General features: G+C 32.9%; 1 protein-coding gene across 11 annotated transcripts in view; it reads left to right on the forward strand.

Moving 5' to 3' along the window:
* The first annotated feature begins 386 nt into the window (after window positions 1–386).
* Window positions 387–21,710, forward strand: part of LOC110030135 — a 35,755-nt gene continuing 14,431 nt past the window's right edge. The window contains exons 1-6 of one of the 11 annotated variants that reach the window (XM_020732715.1): window positions 387–623; window positions 11,343–11,429; window positions 12,446–12,549; window positions 12,697–12,747; window positions 17,331–17,426; window positions 17,808–17,901. In XM_020732715.1, coding sequence (XP_020588374.1) covers window positions 546–623; window positions 11,343–11,429; window positions 12,446–12,549; window positions 12,697–12,747; window positions 17,331–17,412 — 402 coding nt within the window. In that variant the 5' untranslated portion in view covers window positions 387–545 and the 3' untranslated portion in view covers window positions 17,413–17,426; window positions 17,808–17,901. Of the gene's footprint in view, window positions 624–1,708; window positions 1,996–3,392; window positions 3,512–11,342; window positions 11,430–11,464; window positions 11,500–12,445; window positions 12,550–12,696; window positions 12,748–17,330; window positions 17,566–17,807; window positions 17,902–18,138; window positions 18,378–18,987; window positions 19,369–21,710 lie in introns of those variants that run through there. The other 10 variants (XM_020732712.1, XM_020732716.1, XM_020732717.1 and 7 more) reach the window with 10 other exon arrangements.

Raw genomic sequence — 21,710 nt, forward strand, 5'->3', positions numbered from 1 at the left:
AGAGGAATATTCTAATAACACTTCAAACACAAATCAAATAATGCGATAAAATATTTCAATAACATCACAAAATAATCCAATAACATGATATAACACATCATTTTTACAAATAAGAGAATTATTGTGACACACAACCGAATATTTTGAATATTCTAATGGGAGTAATATTTTTGTGATCTTTCAAGGGAAAAATTATTCTATACGGATCAGACACCGCACGCAGCGTGGGTGCGGTGTCCGATCATGTAAATCACCTGATCTACGGTCCCGATGTATTTCGGTGACCCCACCTAATTTTTTTTAAAAATAAAAAATGAAAATAATTCAGCATCGGTCGTACGCAATAATTACTCCGAGCTAGGGTTGCTCGATTTCCCCGTCTCCTTCTTTTTCTTCTACTAGAATCTCCAGGATAGGCTCAATCCTTCCCCTTCTATCTCAGACACGGGAGAACAATCTCGCTTATGTGCGAGATTTGAAACCCTCATGTTCTTCGCTTGACTTTCCTCTCCCGGGAAAAATTCAAGTCTTTCGGCTTGGAAAAGATGTCCATTACTTCAACGATGCTCGTTCATTTTCACTACATGATGTCCTCAGTGAATAAATTGAAGACTCGAATGCATGCAAGCAGTGACATCTTCCCTTCTTCTCCTTCATCCATTTCTTCTTTCTCCTCGCTCTCAGTATCTCGATTATTTCCCTTTCTTCGATTTCTTGCTTCTATTTTGAAATGGAATCGTATTGCTCTTAATAGTGAAATCTTCGAGATGTTTGTTCATACTGGTGTAGATTTATATTTCTTTATTTTTATTTATTTATTTATTTTCAGTTATTACAATCTCTCATCTTTATAAAATTTCATCCTATACATCTTTCACAAGCCTCTTCTTATTGTAGGAAATACATGAGCAATAAAAGACAATTTTTATTGAGAAGATCCAATCTTCTTCATTAGGATGAAAAGGGAATACACTAAATTAAAGATCTAATACAAGATAACTAACTTCTCCCATCAATTGAAACAAGATAACATGATAAGGATAGCATCACATCTAAAACAAAGTAACATAACTATAACAACACACACCCTCTATAAAAGAAATATACCCTCTGAAAAAGAAATATACTAGAATGACACTCCTATAATATGTAATAAAACATAATACTCATCTGCCCCTATTAGTGTCAGCATCAACAACAGGTTCGTCTTCAGGCTCTCTATGTGTAAAACTAGCTACCTTAATTAACCTTGAGTAAGAGTATACGTTTTAGACACTATCCTTATTTGCCCACTTGTAGTCTTTAAAGAAGGAGCTCCTTCTAATTTATGTTATTTTGAGATTTTATAGCCAAGTAAATAGTAGTATCTAGCTATGTGACTAGGAGGACGACAACAGTAACATATATTAGAGCTCATGAAACATTCACCCCGATGTTGTCTTCTGCATTTGGAACAAAATATAATAATACTCTGAGTCACGCCTCTACTAAATCCACTTGAAATGAACGTGGGCTTCTTCTCATTGAATATCTCTAATAAATCTACATGTTCTCCTTCATCAATTAATGTTCTTCGTCCTATGTGTCTCCTCATGCTTCTAAATAAGTTGAAAGTCAATTTTTACTAATCTATTTTGCTCCACTAACACTGACAAATCATTAATTTTCAAAGACACTGATAATTGCCTGATTAAATGCTTCAACATAGAAAAAATTATACCACTTCTCTTCTCTAATAATTATCAGTTGTCATCAGTATTTTGACAGTGCAGTGAACTCTTGTTCGTATTGCATGACGGTCTTTTTCTTCTTGCATCAATCTGATGAATTTGTCTTTTGTCTGTCTCTGAGCAGATCGGGGTACAAACAACTCTTTGAAAAGCTCCATAAAATCCACTCAATTTACCATCATGTAAGGTGTGTTCCCTAGCATGTCCCGATGTTGTCAATGCCACCACTTTTCAGCTTCTTCATCCAAGAAAAATTTTGCTGACGGTACTCCCCTTACATCTGTGCATGGCATGCTATCTTGTGTTTTCTCTATTCAAATCAGATAATTCTTTGCTTCAATCGAATCTTCGATTCCCTTAAATAATGGTGGTTGTATATTTGAAATATTTTTAAATACTTATCCATAATAATTATATTCTTTTTATTAGGTTATAATATGGACTCTCGAATCAACCATTCATCCGAGTCAAGATATTTGTGTTCAGCTATAGCAGGCAGTACTTCATCATTTCTTACCACGTTTTACTCTTTCATATTTTAAGGTGCATCTATTTGCCTGAATTAAAATAATTACTTAAATAGAGTTAACTTAAACTTTCAATTTTATTATTATTATTTTTATTGTAATTATTTTATTGGCTCTTTCATCAAAATTATATTATTTAATCGTAAATTTTATTTTTGATACTACTTTTATCATGACCTGGTTCGAGGCTTGAAAGTTTCCAAAATAAGAATAAATGATCAGACAACCATAACAAAAAATTTCTATAACTAGCAGTTTATAATCCAAACAAAATGAACAAGCCACTAAAAAGATAAACTAAAGTATTGCAATTAAATTTATCTTAGTTCATGTTGTCTACATCTATTATAGATATTACATTCTTTATTTCTCATCTTCTAATCAAATGATTAAATCTCAAAGATTATTCTAAAATAAAATTAGCTATAATAATTAGTAAATACTCATACTTCTAAAGTACAATAATGCAATGAAAAGAAACAATGTGCTTGTTAGTTAAACTTTTAATAATTCATTATAAGAGTATTTGATAATTTATATTTATGAATATGAACAATAAAAATATTTTAACATATTTTTCTTATCATGTTATATATTTTTCATATCTAGATCATTTGATATACAATCGTCATAGGAGCACATCTGATATTAAGATATATCAATATCAATAATCTTTTTCAATTATGTGCACTGGTGCTTTGATATACTTCTAAAGTGTACTAACGCAATGAAAAAAAATAATATGCATGTTAGTTAAATTTTTAATAATTTAGTATAAGAGTATTTGATAATTTATATTTATGAATATGAACAATAAAAATATTTGAACATATTTTTCTTATCATGTTATATTTTTTTCATATCTAGATCATTAGATATACAACCGTCATAAGAGCACATCTAAAATTGTATCAATTAAGATATATCAATATTAATTACCTTTTTCAATTATGTGAACAGATACTTTTGTATTATTTTGCTAGTACCATAAATAGGTGAAATCCATCATAGTCAACATGTATATGCAAACATGCTATATAGTTCTTATCATTCATATGATCATCTAAGCCAAATCTATGTAGATATCCTTAAATTACTATGCGTTAATATTTCTTGTTAATAATTCATGATGATTTGACTAACAAGAAAAAGAGTTTATAAATTAGAAAGAAACTAAGCTAGTGAATTATAGGTGTCGGTAACTATCATTGCAATTGCGTGAGGAGAAAATGAAGATGCTATCATAGATCAAAAGTAAGAGTTTTCATCTCGCTTTCAAATTATGAAATGATCCTTTCAAATCTAGTTGTTCTTTCTCCTATTTTCCTTGGCATAAGTTAAAATAACTTCAGATGTAGATTACACCAAAATCATATTTAAACACAATTTCAAATTTATAAAAAAAAAATTTATATCTAATAATCCTAAAATACTTTATTAAAACTTTTTCAGTTTATTGGTTTGATTCTCTTTTGTCCTTTAAGTGAACAACTCATCAAATTATAATCACAAAATTAATTCATAAAATTTTAATATTAAATTAATAACACTTTTAATTAAAATAATTTATATAATTAAAACATAGAACTATAAATCCTTACTTTTCGTGGCATTGTTTAACGTTTTTGCACAAACATTGAATCAAATTTCTTGCAATTGCTTTTTCAATTAATCATTGATATTAGTCACTAAAAATTAATAAAACTTAATAACATTTAATTCATTTAATAAAATCATTTATTTAAATAAAAAAATACAAATCCTACTTACCTTACCTTTGATCCAGCCTCCCCTTTCACACACTGGTCGTGTGCGCTCCTTCATGAAATGACAAGTGATAATTGGTTGATCTACCCAGAGGAAAAATAACTGTCACTTGCAAATGACTCTTTACAATCAGGTATAATTTTGATGACCTTTAAAACGGTACAAAGCTCGATTGGTCGCCAAAAGATTCATTCAAAACTATGCAATGATTATTTAGAGACATTTGCTTTAATTATAAAACTAAACTTTGTAAGGTTTGTTTTGTCACTTGCAACTAATCTTGACAAACCCCTACAATAATTGGATATAAAGAATACCTTCCTCAATGGGGACTTGGAGGAAGAAGTGTATATGGATACACCTATGAGATTTAGTGAAAAATTTGGCACAAAAGTATGTAAATTAAAAAAATTCTTATATTTGTTGAAACAGTCACCGAGAGTGTTTTGAAAAATTTATACTATTTGTTAAATTTTAGGGTTATACTTATGGACAAAGAGATCATAAAATGTTTTTCAGACATTCAAATGATAAAAAATAGTCATACTGATTGTGTATGTGATGATATTATTCCCACAAGAAATGATGCACTTGAGACATCATTTGAAGTATACCCCATCAAAACCAATGACTTAGGATCTTTGCGATATTTTCTTGGCATGAAGATTGTTTGATTAAAGAAAGGAATTGTTGTCTCCCAGCGGAAGTATGTTCTTGATCATCTCAAGGAAATTGTGATGAGTGAGTGTAGACCTGTAGACACTCCTATTGGTCCAAATCAGTAATTGAGAGATGGGAAGGAAGGTGATTCGGTAAATACAGTTAGATTTCAAAAATTGGTGGGGAAGTTGATATACTTATTATATAAGTGGTCATATATGGCCTTTGTTGTCAATTTGGTAAGTCATTTTATGCGTTCAACCCATGAGAAACACTTTGTAGCAGTCAACAAAATTCTCATATATCTAAAACATACACCAGATAAAGGAATACTCTTTCAGAAGACAGCACAAAAGAGCATAGAGGCGCACACTGGTGCAAATTAGACAAGTTTTGTGCTTCACAACATATCAACTTATGGATAATGCACCTATGTGTATGAAACCTGGTTACATGATGAAGTAAGAAATAAAGTGTGACTGCAAAGAGTAGCGCTGAGGTAAAATATGGGGTTATTTCTAGTGTATTATGTGAAGTTATGATTGAAAAGAATTCTTGAAGAGCTGGAAATCCCGATAAACATGTCGATGAAGTTATATTGTGAAAATAAAGTAGTCATAACCATTGCAGAAAATCCTGTGGAGCATGATCGTACAAAGCACGTGGAGATTGATAGACGTTTCATAAAAAGAGAAGATTGATTGTGGAGCTATTACACGTCATTTATTTGTATTGCTCAATAAATAACAAATATCTTCATCAAAGAACTTTTCAAGCCTAATTTTGAGCTCATTGTAAGCAAGTTGGACATGACAAATTTCTATGCTCCAACTTCAGGGGGTGTTGAATTTTTAGTACCTCTTATTGTAAGCAAGTTGGGCATGATAGATTTCTATGCTCCAACTTGAGGGGGTGTTGGATTTTTAGTACCTCTTTTTATTAGTATTTTCTATTTTTAGTATCTTCTATTGTTAGTATGCCATAAATCTTGTTTCCTTCTTTTATCATGGGGAGTTATTGTTGCTATTATTATGCTTCTAATATGGGAGTCATCCTCCTCTATTTACCTTGTAATTGTTTTGTGTGAAATTGGAGGGAATAATTATTTCCCCTCCCAAAATCACAAACACAAAGATGTATGCATGTATGTATGTATATATATTTACACACACACACACACACAGATATATATATATATTGAAAAGCCTAAGGGCTGATTTTATTGAAATAAAAAAGATACAAAAGAGAAAAGCCTAAGGGCTGATTTTATTGAAATAAAAAAAATACAAAAGATTGTATAGATACAAAAGATTGTATGAGAGAACCCAATAGAGACACCCTACCCATATGATACCAAGTACAGTACTACACCAGCCAAACGATACGATAGACTAAAAAAAAAATAAAAAAAATAAAATAAAAAAACATGCATAAAACAAGTAGCTAGGGACGAGCCAGTTTAGTCTTGTTTTTTCCTCTAGTTTTAGGAGCGGAGCCAGATAACAAACTTTGAAGTGTCATTGTCAGGAGTAACCAAAGTGTCATCTATTAAATTTCTAAGTTAGAGTGTGCCCCCAGCATTCTTCCGCCGAGAAGTGTAAACCTATCATTCTTCATCTGAAGTCTGACTCATGTGATCATCGGTCTCATTAGATATTAGAACTGCAGTAGAAGGAAAGACAGTTGTTGTCACAATGATAGGTTCCAGTGTATGTGAAGTGTGAAATGTCGCCTCTACACCTAATGATTCCTGAATAGGAGCAGCGGGGTTATCCTGAGTTTCGGTCCGAAAATTATCCCTTATAGTATGATCAGGAGTAGACAACAGTTCCTGTCTTGTGGTGATTCCCTCCTCAGGTTGGTTGTCATCATGTTTGTTGGGAGTGCATTCAGACACGTGGGGTGCACTAATAGTATGTTCTTACTTTTAATTGTTGGTTCTTAACTGTTGGTGCAATCTGAAACATTTCTCTTGCGGGAGTCCAAACATCTTGCGGTGCTTGCAGTAGTAAGTTTTTTGTTTCATAATAATTTTTTGTCAATAACCATTGTGAGTAAAGTCAAGTATATATATATAAGAGCAAATAATTTGATGCTATGAAATTGTTGGACAGTTGTAATATTGGTTTACTTGACGGTCGACACATACTGATTCAGTTGTCTCACGATGCTGATTATATTCGCATTTTTTCTCGGAAAGTTATCAAGATCGACAACCATTATATGAAAATTTTGAAGTGGACTATTGATGTTGATCCAAAAGCGAAGTCCCCTATCATTCCAGTTTGGATAAAGTTTTTGGGGTTAAAATTACATCTGTTCAACTTGAAAATTCTTTATTGCTTAGCAACTGCTTACGGTAAGGCTCTCAAGGTTGATAGTCCTACCTTTGCTATATCTAGACCCTCTGTGGCTTGTGTGTTATTTTGGGGGGGTATTATCACTCAACCAGCTCCGGATGAGATATGGATTGTAATATCACTCAACCAGCTCCGGATGAGATATGAATTGTAACCATGAGATATGGATTGTAACTCACAATAGGTATTGACAAAAGGTTGAAATAGAACCACACCCTCATTATTGCTCTCATTGCAGTGTGTTTGGCCACAGCTCTACTATTTTCTATTGTTTGCATCCTCATCTAAGGCCGGATATCGCTAAAGATCAGTCGTCTATCATCCCTATTGAGAAGATGCAACCTGATCCTCTTTCCAACACCGCAGTTCCTGACGAAGAACACCATAATACAACTACAGATCAGTTGTGCTTATACCACCCATTGTTATTTAAGAAGACTCACTTACATGCCAAGACACACGAGAGTGCTCTTTTGATCCAATAACAGATCAACCGATACAACTTGTAGTTGCTTCTAATGATCAACAACTTACACATCTCCAACACATTTTAGACCAAGGTCAGGTGAGTCAATCTTCGGATGAGGAATGACAGGTCTATTCCATGAGGAAGAAGAATGGAGGTTGACTCCAGCTTGAGAACAGTTTGGATGATACATTGATTACTATTGACAATGACAATCATCTTACCAACTTATTAGCTTGCTCCTTCCCTAGAACTAGATGCAGAGGCAAGACCAAATTGGGTCGCTCTATAGCCACCTGATATTTTGTATTTCAGCACTTTTAGGCTTTTTCTTCAAGTCTCTAATGTACTTTTCTATATTTTCTAGTTTTGGAACCATTTGTGGTTAGTGTGGGCAGGGTGTCATGTTTGGGTCCTCCCACACATTATATCTGTATTTTTCTTTCTAGTTAATATTTTAGCCTTTTTAGGCTTTCTAAATATATATATTTATTTATTTATTTATTTAAAGGTTGTATGAGAAGAGTCCAAAGAGGCACTCTACCCATACTATACAAGTACATAAAACTTCAATAAAAGGTACATAAAGACTCAAAAAAATAAAAAATAAATTTAAAACTTGCAGAAAACAGTAGCTAGGGATGAACCAGTTTAGTCATGCCTCTTCCTCTAGTTTTAGGAGCGGAACCAGATAACAAGCTTTGAAGAGTCTTGTCATTGTCAGGAGTCACCAATGTATCATCCATTTAGTTTCCAAGTTAGAGTGAACCCCCAGACTTCTTCTTCTGCCGAGAAGTGTAAACCTGTCATTCTTCATCTGAAGACCGACTCATATGATTCTCGATCTGATTTGATGTTTGAACCGCAGTAGGAGGAAAGACAGTCATTGTCATCGCGATAGGTTCCAGTGTATGTGAAGTGTGAATTATTACATCTGATTTTCAGTTCGAACATTATCCATTGTAGTATGGTCAGGAGAAGGGATCCCAGTGGCAGACACAAACTTTTGTATTGTGGTGTTTCCCTCCTCAGTTTGGTTGTCATCAAGTTTGTTGGGAGCACGTTCAGGCACATGGGATGCGTTAACAGTGTGTTCCTGCTTTTGACTATTGGTTCTCAACTATGGGTGCAATTTGAATCATTTCTTCAGCGGGTGTCCAAACATCTTGCAGTGCTTACAGTAGTATGGTTTTTGTTCCATAATGATTTTTTGCCAATAATCATTGTGAGCAGATTCAAGACAGACTTCTTCTACATCCGGTAGTGTAATATTTCGTTCAATCAAAATCCTTGCAATAGAGGGTCTTGAGAAATGAAATGTAGGTAAATCTACCTGTAAAGGTTTTCCAATAATAATTTCAATTGCATATAAGATAGGTAGATCAAAGAAATGAAGTTTGAGTTCAGGTAATGAGAACCAAATAGGTGCAATTGGGGGTTCTTGACTGAGATCAAAATTGGGGGTCCATTTGAGCAATTTCATATGTTTGCCCTCAATTGTGATGAATTCTGAGAAAATCCTTTTGTAATCATCTTCTGTGCTCAGTTGTACCATAACATGTCTTCCATCGAAATGACCCACCTGTCAATCCCCAACCAGTTTAAAATTTTCCAACTAGTATAAATTTGTATTTTCCTGCACTAGTTGAAATTTCAACGTCATAGAAGAAAATTGTTGGTTTGCCCGCCTTTTTCTCTATTTTTCCTTTTTCTCTAGCCCGCCTTTTTCTCTATTTTTTTTATGAGATTGCAATCGTCATTTCCTGCAACATAATCATGGTAACTCTGCAGGAATGTCGCACTATCTGCGAGGTGAAAAGAGGAGCTGCATTTGTGAACCGCTGTAGCATAGGAGGTTTTGGCGGGGTTATCACTGGTGAGGGCGGCGGCGTAAGAAAACCCCGAGGTCATTACCGCAGCTAGTGTCAAACTGCAGCAGGAAGAGAAGTTGCAGGATCTGTCGCAGACGCCTTCGCCAGAGGCTGAGACTAGCGGAGCTGTCGCAGAATCGCGCGCTGAACCGAGCAGAATGACGAGCGGCTCGCAGACGCTCTGAGCCGAGCAGACGACGAGCGGTCTGTCACAAACGCAGATCAAGCGGCTCTGTCGCAGACGAGACGCAGACAGGAAACGCAGCAGACGACACGAATGGAGCAGGCGACGCGAGACGACGCGAGACGACGATGAATCCCGAAGCAGAAAGGAAGCAATGCGAGACGCTAGGGTTCGCCATGGGGCGGAACCCTAGCAGAGCAGAACGAGCGAAACGATGACATTTTTGGCTTTCTAAATATATATATATATATATATATGTGTATGCGCGCGCGAGCGCGTGTACGTGTGTAAGAGAAGTCAAAAGAAAAAGAAAAACGAAGAGAAAGAAAGAGGAGATTAGAGAGAAAAGAAGTGAGATAGTTGGAGATTAATAGGAGAATTAGAGTCATGTCTCCAGGAAATAAAAAGGTAGAAAATTCTTTAACAATATACAGGTTAGAAACTCATATAAAAAAAGAAATAGAGAAATTTACACAACGGTTGCTTTAATTTTCCTTGCAAAAAAAGAGCTGCGGTTGAGCATCTACAATAGTTATGAAACATGCAAAATTAATGAACTTGATAATGCAATATTAAGACCAAAATATCTTCAACAAAGGAAACTATAAAGAAGGAAAATAAAAACGAGTTAACAACTGGAAACTCTGTTAAAAGAAACAACCTTTATAATTTAATCATTTACATGACCTGTTGGTGCCTTGGAAGGGAAGCATGTGGCATTACTTCTTTTGAACACTAACTTCACCTAGTACTTTTAGAAAAAATGAAGTGCTTCTTCTCCTTTAGAGCACATGTTTTGGCGTGCATTTTTCGAGCTCACAATTCTTATTTATTTACATATCTTACCCTTAAACTTTATATTTACACACATAGCACTCAATTCCTTATTATCACATAAAAATAACACTATTATCATTTTTTAAATATCAAATACACATTTTTATTCATAGGTTTAAAGCATCAAATTACGATGTATGTAAATATAGAAGTTTAGGTGTGGGATATGTAAATGCATAAGAATTGTGAGCTATGTATTTAAAGTTCCCTTTTTTTTTTTTTTGCCACATTTGGGCCTCATGTTGATGCTACATGTGATCACCAAAGAATTTTGCTAATTGTAACATATTATTGTCTCTAGCTTGATGATGCAAACTCAGTGCTCTAGTTTGCTTCACCACATTCAAGGAACTTACATTTGTATACATTTCATGAAGTACAAGATCTGTTAAATAAACATTATAGAATATCATATTTTATGATTGTATGCATATGTATGAGCTCTTTATGTATATATATTTTATGGATGCACTGTGGGTAGGTAGGATACATACAATAATGCATGTTCGAGTGGATACATGCTGGCCTGTATGTAGGGATGCGTACTTATTTGTGCATAGATGAAGTTTGCATTTACATATTTTTTATTTTTTGATGCAAGTGTTTATGCAAGGGTGTATGCATGTGTTGTTTTTAGCTGTTGGAAGACATTATTTTTAGGTAAATTTTGGTACATACCACAGCAAGTTTGACATTTACACTTATAACAACTTGCTATCATAAGCCTAAGCATGAAAAAGTGTATTTCACTTTTAAACAGGTATTGATAGTGGTATTCTAAATGTGATTTAAAGATCCAAGTGGTAAGCATATAAATATGAATGTTTAGGTTTTAGATATGTATATACATAAGAATTGTGTGGTATGTATGTAAAGGCTCCTTATTTATATTACTCATATTCCTATGTTTTTTTATGATGTTTTTTTCCGAACATCTTAGGTTGTTGGAAGTATGGGCAGGGATTCTCAGTCTCTTCTGCTGCTTACTCTGGGGAGAAGTCTTAAGGAGCTGGGCTACGTACTTTCTGAGAGTGATTTTGGATTTATATTTTTCTTTGTTAAGGAGAAGTCTTAAGGAGCTGGGCTACGTACTTTCTGTGAGTGATTTTGGCATGGTTGGATTTATATTTTTCTTTGTTAATTTTTTTTTTAATGTCAAAAGAAGCCTGTCCTATGCATTCCATTTTTTTTGTATTCTTAGAGATATTAATGTAATATTCAACGCCATTGAAGTGGCCATATGGAATTTTTATTCACATCTGTATCTATTTAATGCTCTTAAATTTTGTTTTATCATCAGGAACTCTCAATATTGTTTTTTTTTTATTATTTTTGAACATGTTGCCATTAAAATTAAATGCTTTTGGATCAATGTTGTTTTGAAGGTGCTTATTGATTCATGATAATAATATGTATTTATTTTTACTCAGAAGAAAATTTCTTTGATTTTTCATCAAAAAGTAGTCGAAATTATTATGGCTGAACCATTTTAGCCTTTACGTTTTGTAAATATAAACTGCTGGCAGGAACCGTCGAGAGAAATGAAAATTTTCTATAGCATTTGCTGCGTCTTTATCCTAAGAAAACTGTTAGGCTAGTAAATGTTCAAGATTAAGTTTTTATTTGATCTGATACTTGTATGGGTTCATATTCCCTTTTATGGTTTATAATGTGTTATTGCTAGGAAAAGTTGTATAATTTGTAGCTTTTTGAAATGGAGATGCCAAAATAGTCTCCTGACTTTTTTGCAAGGTGTCATTTTACTTGTAGAGTCTATAAAGCGCCAATTGTCCCCAAAACTCTTTTAATATGGGCTGACATAGTCCCCAAGGAGGACTATTTTCAACCCAAATTTAAAGAGTTGGAACTAATTTGACACTGTCATAGACTGTGGGACTAAAATGGCCTCATGTAAACAATCAGGTGACTATTTTGACACTTTGCTCTTTTGAAATGTGCTTTTAAGTATGTTTTTCTGAGTAAACCTCTCTCTCTGCATGGTATTATAAAACATTTTTGACCGCCTTGGCTTTGGTGGAACAGGCCTTTGCATTAGAGGATGGAGAGGCTCGCACATTATGGGAAAATATTTACTGTTATGTGACAGTTTTGGGTTATAATCATTCTATCTTGATTGACTGGACAAGGTACTTCTTTGTGTACTTTTTTTTTCCTTTTTTCAATGTTTACGCTATTTTATTTTTTTATTCTCTCTCTGATTCTTGCCATGTTTTAATCTTTTTTGGTATGCGTTAACACCTATTTTCTTTTTTGTTATTTGTTCATGCACACAGATTTGAAGGTGCCTTGTTGAGCTCCCTTGAAACGGAAAGAGTCATTTCAAGGTGTGTATGCTAAATGATAGATATTTTGCCTGCAACTATGTAAGAATTATAAACTTTCAACGTTGTCTTACAAGTTCAGAATAGAGATTATTACATGTATTGACAACATAAGAAAAGAAACTTCACTTATTCACACAGTGCAGCTTTAACTTTTTCTTAATTTTTTTTTTGCAATGACAAACTTAAAAAAAAAAAATTTTGCAGTTTTATTGTGTGGGACTGAACTTTCTAGCAGCTAAAAACGTCTTGGCGGCATTATTCTCTACAAATGATATAATGTAATTTGGAGTATTTTAATCTTGTATCCATGTTCCATCTGCATTGAACATAGTGTTCCTTTGCATGTAAATTAAAACAGCAGGATGAGGGAGAAATGATCAAGATGGAACTTTGTAGAATTTTGCTTCAAGATGGTGAAAGCTTGATATATTGATTGGCTTCCTACAAATTTGATGTAATTATGTGATTTTTTTCCTCTCCTGCTATATATCGATGTATGCCTTTGCGTTCCCAAATCAACTAGAAGTTTATTTAAATAAGTCCACTTACGCTAAAATAAAGCCAATTATGTAACCTTCTGGCAAAAAGTACCTAAACTTAACAAATTGATACATAACTATTTATTAAATCGAAAGCACGCTCTAAACGGGAAAATACAAATTCAAGTGAAATCTTGTTGGCAAATCAATTGATCATGTTGTTACCTTGGAAAGTTGTGCATTGATCTAAAGCTTTGCAAAAGAGCCTTTGGACTCCTTTTGTTGACAAAATTTGGAGAAAATTGCGTCTTCAGAAAATAAATTCTTCTTTAAAGGTGGGAGAATTTTCTTAACAACTCTATGCTAACTTCTATCCTTGTTTTCCTCTCTCTCTCTCCGTTGATTCTAAAGTGGGTTCTCAATAAAATTGATCTTCTTTGTAGTTTCTTATGGAATGCAAATGATGAATCTAGGCGCCTCTTGATCAACTATAAGAACATATGCAATCTCAACAAATTTGGTTGGCATGTTGATTTAGAATATTTCTCTTTTCTTTTTAAATGAATCTAGAAATTTATACTGCGGAGTTTAAATCCTTTGTAGTTTGAATTTAAACATTGTTTCTCCAAAGCAATTGCTCTCTTTTAAAGACATTCTACGTCAATTCCTTGTATAATTTCTTGATGCATGATGCTATCATCACACCTTATTCTTTTATTTGGAAGTCCTTGATCCCTTCGAATATTTATTTTTTTTGGATGAAGTGTTATTCCAAGAAATTTTCTATCAAATACTTTATTATATGGGCTTCAGGATTCCTATAGATCGTATCTTGTGCAATTTCATCCCTAAGGATAATTCTCACTTATTCTTCAAATTGACATTTCCATTTAGCATTTGGACAAATATTGTCTCTCTTTTCCAAGATTTAAGTAATTTCGTTCATTTCAACTTTATAGTCTCTTCATTGAAGATTTTTTATTTAAAGACAATGCTAAACATATTTGAGGCATCCTATTGTTCTTGGCAATTTGGGACATTTTGGAATGAAAGGAACAATATAAGCTATTTCTATTACTTTCAGACTAATATAATTTTGTTTAGTTATTTTAGTATTATTTTTAGATGGAATCTAGTAATGGTGACAAATCACTTCAAATTTTAGATAAAAGTAGAGCATTAAACCTTCCATACTAATATCTCTTTATGGCTGTTCAAATTTCTTTTTTTTGTAATGGTTTGTTTTTACTCTTCGCTAACCTTATCCCAATTAATTGGAGAACTCTATAAATCCTCATTGTCTACCTGCTCCTACAGAGTTTTGCATGAGATATTAAACCTATTCTACACAAATCTTTTGCACAATTTCTATCCATGTTTACCCCTTATAACATCTCTTTTTATCTTTTTTTTTCTTTTCTTTATAAATTAACTTTTATCTACTTATCAATTTTTTCATCTGATTAAACAGTTGGCAAAACCTACTCTAATTAACAAATATAAAAAAAATAAAGTTATGGAGGAAAATTGAAGTTTGATTTCTTGTGTGGGAACATAACTGATTCTTTTGGTTCTGATTTTGAGGCACTTGTTATTTCCGCATGAAATGTGTTTTTTTTTTCTTGCAATTCTGGTCATTGTGAATATAATATTGTCAAATCTATATATGATTACAACATTCACACTTCCAGAATATAAATTTCTTAAAATCGATCTTTTTTAATTTGTTCTACAAAAATTTTGAGCTTTTCCATTTTATTTTATCTTTCAGCTGGTTGGCCATCTGAAGATCCGGTTGGGAGAGTAGATGTTTTAGATTCAACTTATGTTAAGAAAGACAGAGGTAGACCTAGAAAGACTCGGGCATATTATATAAAAAATGATCTTAATTTATTAGAATTAAATGGAAATATCACACTCAATAGGACACAATGGAGAAAAATAGATTCATGTAGCAGACTCCACTTAGTGTGATAAAGGCTTGTTGTTGTTGTTGTTGTTGTGGTGGTGGTGAGACTTGCAATGCTCTAACAGACTGTTGGCTTTTAAAAGAGAAGCATAAAACAAAGTTAAGTGTTGCTGGGTGAGAATGCTTAGGTGGATGAGTGGCTTGACACATAGAGACAAAATGCGAAATGAATATATCCGTGATAGGGTTGGTGTAGCTCTAGTGGAACATAAGATTAGAGAGAGTCGTCTTAGATCGTTTGGTCACATTAAACATCGGTCATGTGATGATCTGGTTAGGAGACTATATATTTTAGATTCAACTTATGTTAAGAAAGGCAAAGGTAGACCTAAAAAAGGCAAGGCATATTGTATAAAAAATGATCTTAATTTGTTAGAATTAAATGAAAATATGACACTCACTAGGACGCAATGGAGAAAAAGGATTCATGTAGCCGACTCCACTTAGTGAGATAATAAAGGCTTGTTGGATTAAGGCTTTGTTGTTGTTGTTGTTGTTGTTGTTCAATTGGTTGGCCCCTTTTAGTTTTCATTTTAACATTTGTTAATGAAATTGCAAGATTTCTGCGGACATTGATTTTAGCATATTTCTGTAGGTAGAATATATAAAAAACTAAAGGATAAATATTAGCTTTCTTAGGAGCCATTTTTTGGCCCTTTTTTTTTAACAGTGCTTATATGATAATTCTTTTTTACTCCTGCTCATTGCATTTGTGCTGAAGAGATAATGCTATTATTTATTTCCTTATTTGATTTTTTTTCATTCCCTTAAATTCCTCCAAGTCTTCAGTATAGCATTCTGAAAAGAATACCTGATGGGCGATGGGAAATGACAAGTGCTTCCTCTTAGGAAATCAGTTAGTTCAATTAATAGCTTTTTGACTTCAAATCCCATATGCCTTGAATTCACAGTTTTGAAAGTCATTAATTATGATTATCTTACCTTTTTACTATTATATTGCCTCATATACACATAAATAAAACGATTATTTTTACTCAGACATAATATAATTTAGGAAGATTTATTTGCATACCACACAATTCTTATGTATTTACATGTCTTGCACCTTAACTTTGATTTTTTTATATTTACAGCACTTATGGATGAAAAGTTATATTTTAGTTTAAAAGTTAGTAATAGTGATATTTTTTATGCGATAGGAAATATGTGAGTGTTATAAATATGGAAGTCAAAGTTTGGGTGTTACATACATAAATACATAGGAATTGTATAGTATATACATATGTAAATTCCCCTATAACTTATAACAAAATATATTGGAATGTATTTTTAAATTTTATAGACAATAATAATGCTTAATTATTAATTCTACTAAAATAATGAAGATGTAACGCATAAGTAATTGGATAATAAATTATTAATTTATTAAGATATAATGTTTATAATATTGAATAAAAAAAATCTATAAATCATTAAAGATCTTTAAATTATTTTGAAACTTTTTTAGTGGTTGTATAAACACAGAAGTGCATACTACTAATTATTGTATATAGCAATTCTTTAAGACAGCAGCACCCTGCCCGTACACTTTCACTCAAACTATGTGACTCATCTCTTATACAGCCTTGTACTTTATATTTGTAATTTAAAAGAAGATGGCAAACAATTTAAAAAATAATAGGATTTACTATATAGTCACTATATAGTCATGGGCTGAGATGGTGTGCACAAAATCGGGTATGCTTGGCATTTCTCTTTAAATAATCTAGTAAAGTGCCAAAATTGTCCCCTACCTATTTACATAAGGCCATCTTAGTCTCCAGTCTATAAAGGTGTTGAATTAGTCATCAGATTCTTTTAATATGGGTTAAAGTAGTCCCCCTATATGACTACTTTAACCCCTATTAAAGTAGTTTGGCCGCTAAATTGACACTTTTTTAGACTATAGGACTAAAATCGTCCCCTACAAAGAGTCAGGGGACCATTTTGACAGTTTTCTCTTAAATAATCTATATAGTTTTTACACTATATTAAATATTTGAATACATATTATGATAGAGCATTTTAAGTTACATAACAAGTACGTATTTATTAGATATATTTATATATATTAATTTTGCTATATTTATTGGGGAAGTGTCTCTTCTCAGCAGATAACTAAATAATCTTTTTAGAAGTGACTTCCTCTACTTTTATTTTCAGAAGTGGCAAGTGCACTTCCTCTTATGGATGGATAAGCAGACAGATCCCAAGTGAAATTCGAACTACCTGTCTTCCCACTCTCCTCTCTCTCTTAATTGTTTCCCTCTCTAAAAATGCATGTGCATGCCTGCATGCCAACTTTCAGGAAGATTTACATACATACCACTCAAGTCTTACGTATTTACATAGCTAACACCTAAGCTTCAATTCTTATACCACCTTGCCCATGCATGAAAAGGTGTATTTTAGTTTTTAAAAGTTAAAATGTAGGTATTTTTGATGTGATATGAATGTTTTGGGTAGTAAAAATGTAAAAGGTTTAGGTGTTAGATATGTAAATACATAGAAATTGGGTGAAATGTATGTAAATGCCCCTAACCTTCTTGCAGCCAAACACATTTCTATGTTTTGTTAACATATTACTTTCTGAATTTATCTTGGTATTACAGGTTAATGATAAAATACATGGTATTATTTTCCGCCCTCATGATATGGACACCTTGGCCAGTGCTTTTTCACTTCTTATAGAAGATATTAGGCTGTCAAAACGCCCTCATGATATGGACACCTTGGCCAGTGCTTTTATAGAAGATATTAGGCTGTCAAATCTGGCTCATTCTGTTGCTTATGAGGGGAGGTTACTTGCAGAGAATATGTTCGTATCAGATTGTATCATGGATTTTGCAAATCTTCTAGAAAGTTTGCTTCAATTTCCATCAAATTCAATCTTCTAGAAAGTTTGCTTCAATTTCCATCAAATTAATAAACATGGTATTATTAAATTAAGCAACAAACTTGGTCATGGGATTTGCTTGACAATGAAAATTATCAAAGCAACCTTCCTGCATTTCAAAGAGAAAGTATCATAGATATAGTCGAGGAAGAAGTACCTTGTAAATCTCAAATAAGTCTACTGGTCATTAATGAATCTGCCACACCTGACTTTCCCACTCAACTTATTTGGTGGTAGCAGTCAGATAGAAATTGCTGAAGATTTTGAGAGACTGGAAATTGAGGAGGTTAGCTGCGCAAGTTCTTTGCTCTGAATTTATTGTTAAAAAAGTTTTCCTTATTTTCATGTATCCCAACCAAAGGTCTTGAGTCATACGGGTTTGCATTTGGCCGGTTTGGATGATAAGTATGCGAAACCAACAATTGGTTTCTGCTGTCTAAAAATCTGGACCAATCTGACCAAACAGAATGCAAGATCGCGTCTTCCGGGGTGTTCCGGACGAGTTTGCCGGCGGGCGAGTCAATTTAAGCCAAAATTGCGTGTGATGCAACAAGTGCGTTGCCGAGTCACCGAGGGTTAACCTAAGGTCGTTTGATCCTATAGGAACTCATTTTCAAACCCTCTGCATGTTGATCCTTAGCCCTTGCAACTAGAAGTTCAGTACTCAAAAAATACAAATTGCGAAATTCGTTTGAATTTATCACCATTTAATCGATTTTTTTTGGTTTATGCAAAATTGTGATTCTCAAACAGTCAAACTGATCCTAAAATGGAAAATCAAATTTCTCACTAGTCAAAACCAATATTTGAACAACCAAATTCTCCAATTGTGCAAACCACTACTAAGACTTTTTTTAATCCTTTTACCATCTTACATCTGTTTGACTGATCTGTAGATTTCAGAAAGAATAGAAAGAGATTTGGGATCTTGGGAGGGTCTTTATCACAATGCCAAAAAGTCTGAAAAACTTGGATTTGAAGCGAATGAGCATGATGAAAGTGAACTGGAGAGGACCGGGCAATCAATTGTGTATCTATGAAATTTACGATCAATGAGTATTGCCATTTCTGCACCATGGCTCCCTATATCGTGGTATAAGTTTTGTTGTGCACTACTCCATATATTTTGACAATTTGCCATTCACGGGCCATGCACCTTTTTATAACGTTTTTTTTTCTTACACCTTTACATCTGTTAACTTTTCTTCTCTACTATACCAATTGACACTTAAGAGAAGTTCAATTTTTATTTTGTTTTACTGCCTTCTCTTAATAACTGTAAGTTGCCTTTGTTTTCTATTTCCTGCATCTTTTTTTAATAAAAAAATGTCTCTGCTGAGGCAGAGAGTTTGGTGGATCTCTGCTTGTTTATTAATGAGAAAATGACTATTATAAAGGCTAGATATTTCTCCAAATAACAAAACTAATATCTTAAGATTCATAATTTGTTGGGAATTAGCATGGCATAAAATTAAAGCATCGGAAAATTGTATGCTTGTCATAAGAAAATCTAACAAATTATATTTGCACCTCACGTTCTAACCATAATTAGCGACAAAGTTAATTAAATGAAGAATATTAGTAGTAATATTAAAAAAAGAAGAGAGAGGGCCACTTTGCTACATCTCCCTATGGCATTTGAATTTGTACCCAGCTTCTCATAGACAATAATGATAGCTTTAGCACAAATCAAAGTATCCTTAATCGAAAGAATAGTTTGTGCGGAAAATGTCTTTTAGCAAGAGTGAGGAGAATGAAGTTCTAATCATAGAAATCAAAGGTCTAAATCCATTTTAAAGTTGAATTTCACATACGTACAACTTAATTCCTATTACATATCTAACTCCTAAACTTCAAGTTTTACATACATTCCACCTTTCCTATACATGAAAAGATGTATTTCACTTTTTCAAAGTTAAAATGGTGGTATTTTTTATGTGATATGAAAGATTTGGGTGGCATAAATGTAAAAAAGTAAAGCTTAGGCGACAGATATGTAAATGCCCCTAAAATAAACTGTAGGCTCAATATCTGTCAAAAAAAACTGCTTCTTTTATCTCTTCAATGCTAAATTGACTAAGCATCATCATGGGGATGAAGTTTTTCAAAGTCAATGGAGTATAACAATTTCTTTTACTGAAATCTTCCTTCTAAAACTTGTTAAAAGCTACTGAAATGTAAACTATGATACATGAATGTGCATATTCTTCACCAATCGTAATTGAACGAATAAAATTAAGCTTTCTCCTCTTGTTGGCCATCTTCTGTAACTATAACATGTGTTTTTATCTCCCTCTAAAATACCAATTCTCTTCTAAGTACTGATTCATGTTAGCCCTTTTGTGCAAGCAGTTTTTCCCTTTTTCATTTTGGGGCATTTACATACGGAAGTCACAATTTTTATATATTTATATATCTGACACCTAAACATTCATATTTACCTGCATAATGCTCAAAGCCTTAACTTCACATCAAAAATATCATAATCACTACTTTTTTAAAAGTGAAATACACATTTGCATGCGTAAGTTTATGATACCAATGTGTTATAAGTGTAAATATCGAACTTTCAGTGCTAGATATGTAAATAAATAAGAATTGTGTGGTAAACATGTACGTAAATTTCCCTTCCATTTTTTTGTGGCCAGAGTTTAGTCTTATCACTCTAGACGTTAGAAGATGCGTTTGATGTACCTGTCGAAATCTTCCCTTCCAGTTTTTTCTCAAAAAGTTCTAGCATGCTTCTATTGTGCCCTTCATGTTTGAAGGGGTACTAAGATTCGAAAAATCTATTAATATTTCACTGCTTGTTACACAATGAATTTGTAAAATAACTACAAAAAGAAATAAAAAGAGCATGTCTAGATAGAGAGCAAGTGGAAATGAAAGTGAATAGATGATTGTTGTTAAATATGGAAATTGCCAGATTTTACAGCTCTGTTATATGCCAACAACATTGTTGTTTTTATGATGTTGTATTATTAGCGCAAAATTCTTTGATTTGCCTTCCAGTTTTTTCTTTTCCATTTTTTGAGCAGTTCATCCAACATAAAATGTTTAAAGTTTCCTTTAATTTTTTAGCAGTTTATCCAGCCATTTTCCTTAAATTATTGTGCTTTACGAAACTTCTTCTATTAGTAATCCTACTGATCATTTGAATGCACATATAGTTGATTAAGGGAAGATTTACATACATACATCTAAACTTAAATTTTTATATACATGCCACTTTACTCATGCATGAAAAGATGTATTTCACTATTTAAAAATTAAAATGGTGGTGTTTTTTATGTGACATTAAAGATTTGGGTAATTTAAATGTAAAAAAGTAAAGTGTATGTGTTGGATATGTCAATACATAGGAAATTGGGTGGTATGTCTGTAAATGCCCCATGTTTAAATAAAAAAAGATGCACCTTAACATAATTTGCCTGTTAGGAAATGGTAATGATGATTACTATGGTTGGGCAATGAGATCATTGTTTTATGTCACTTGCTCTGAGCCTTTATTTTGTTCTATTTGTAAAATAAAATCTCGTCGTGTTCAAGCTATATGTGCAATTCAATATCTTTATATCCATCACCTGATGCATTATTTGGTGAACGTGGGATTGTTTAT

The sequence above is a fragment of the Phalaenopsis equestris genome, unplaced genomic scaffold, assembly GCF_001263595.1.
Source record: "Phalaenopsis equestris unplaced genomic scaffold, ASM126359v1 Scaffold000665, whole genome shotgun sequence".
Classification (NCBI taxonomy): Eukaryota; Viridiplantae; Streptophyta; class Magnoliopsida; order Asparagales; family Orchidaceae; genus Phalaenopsis; species Phalaenopsis equestris.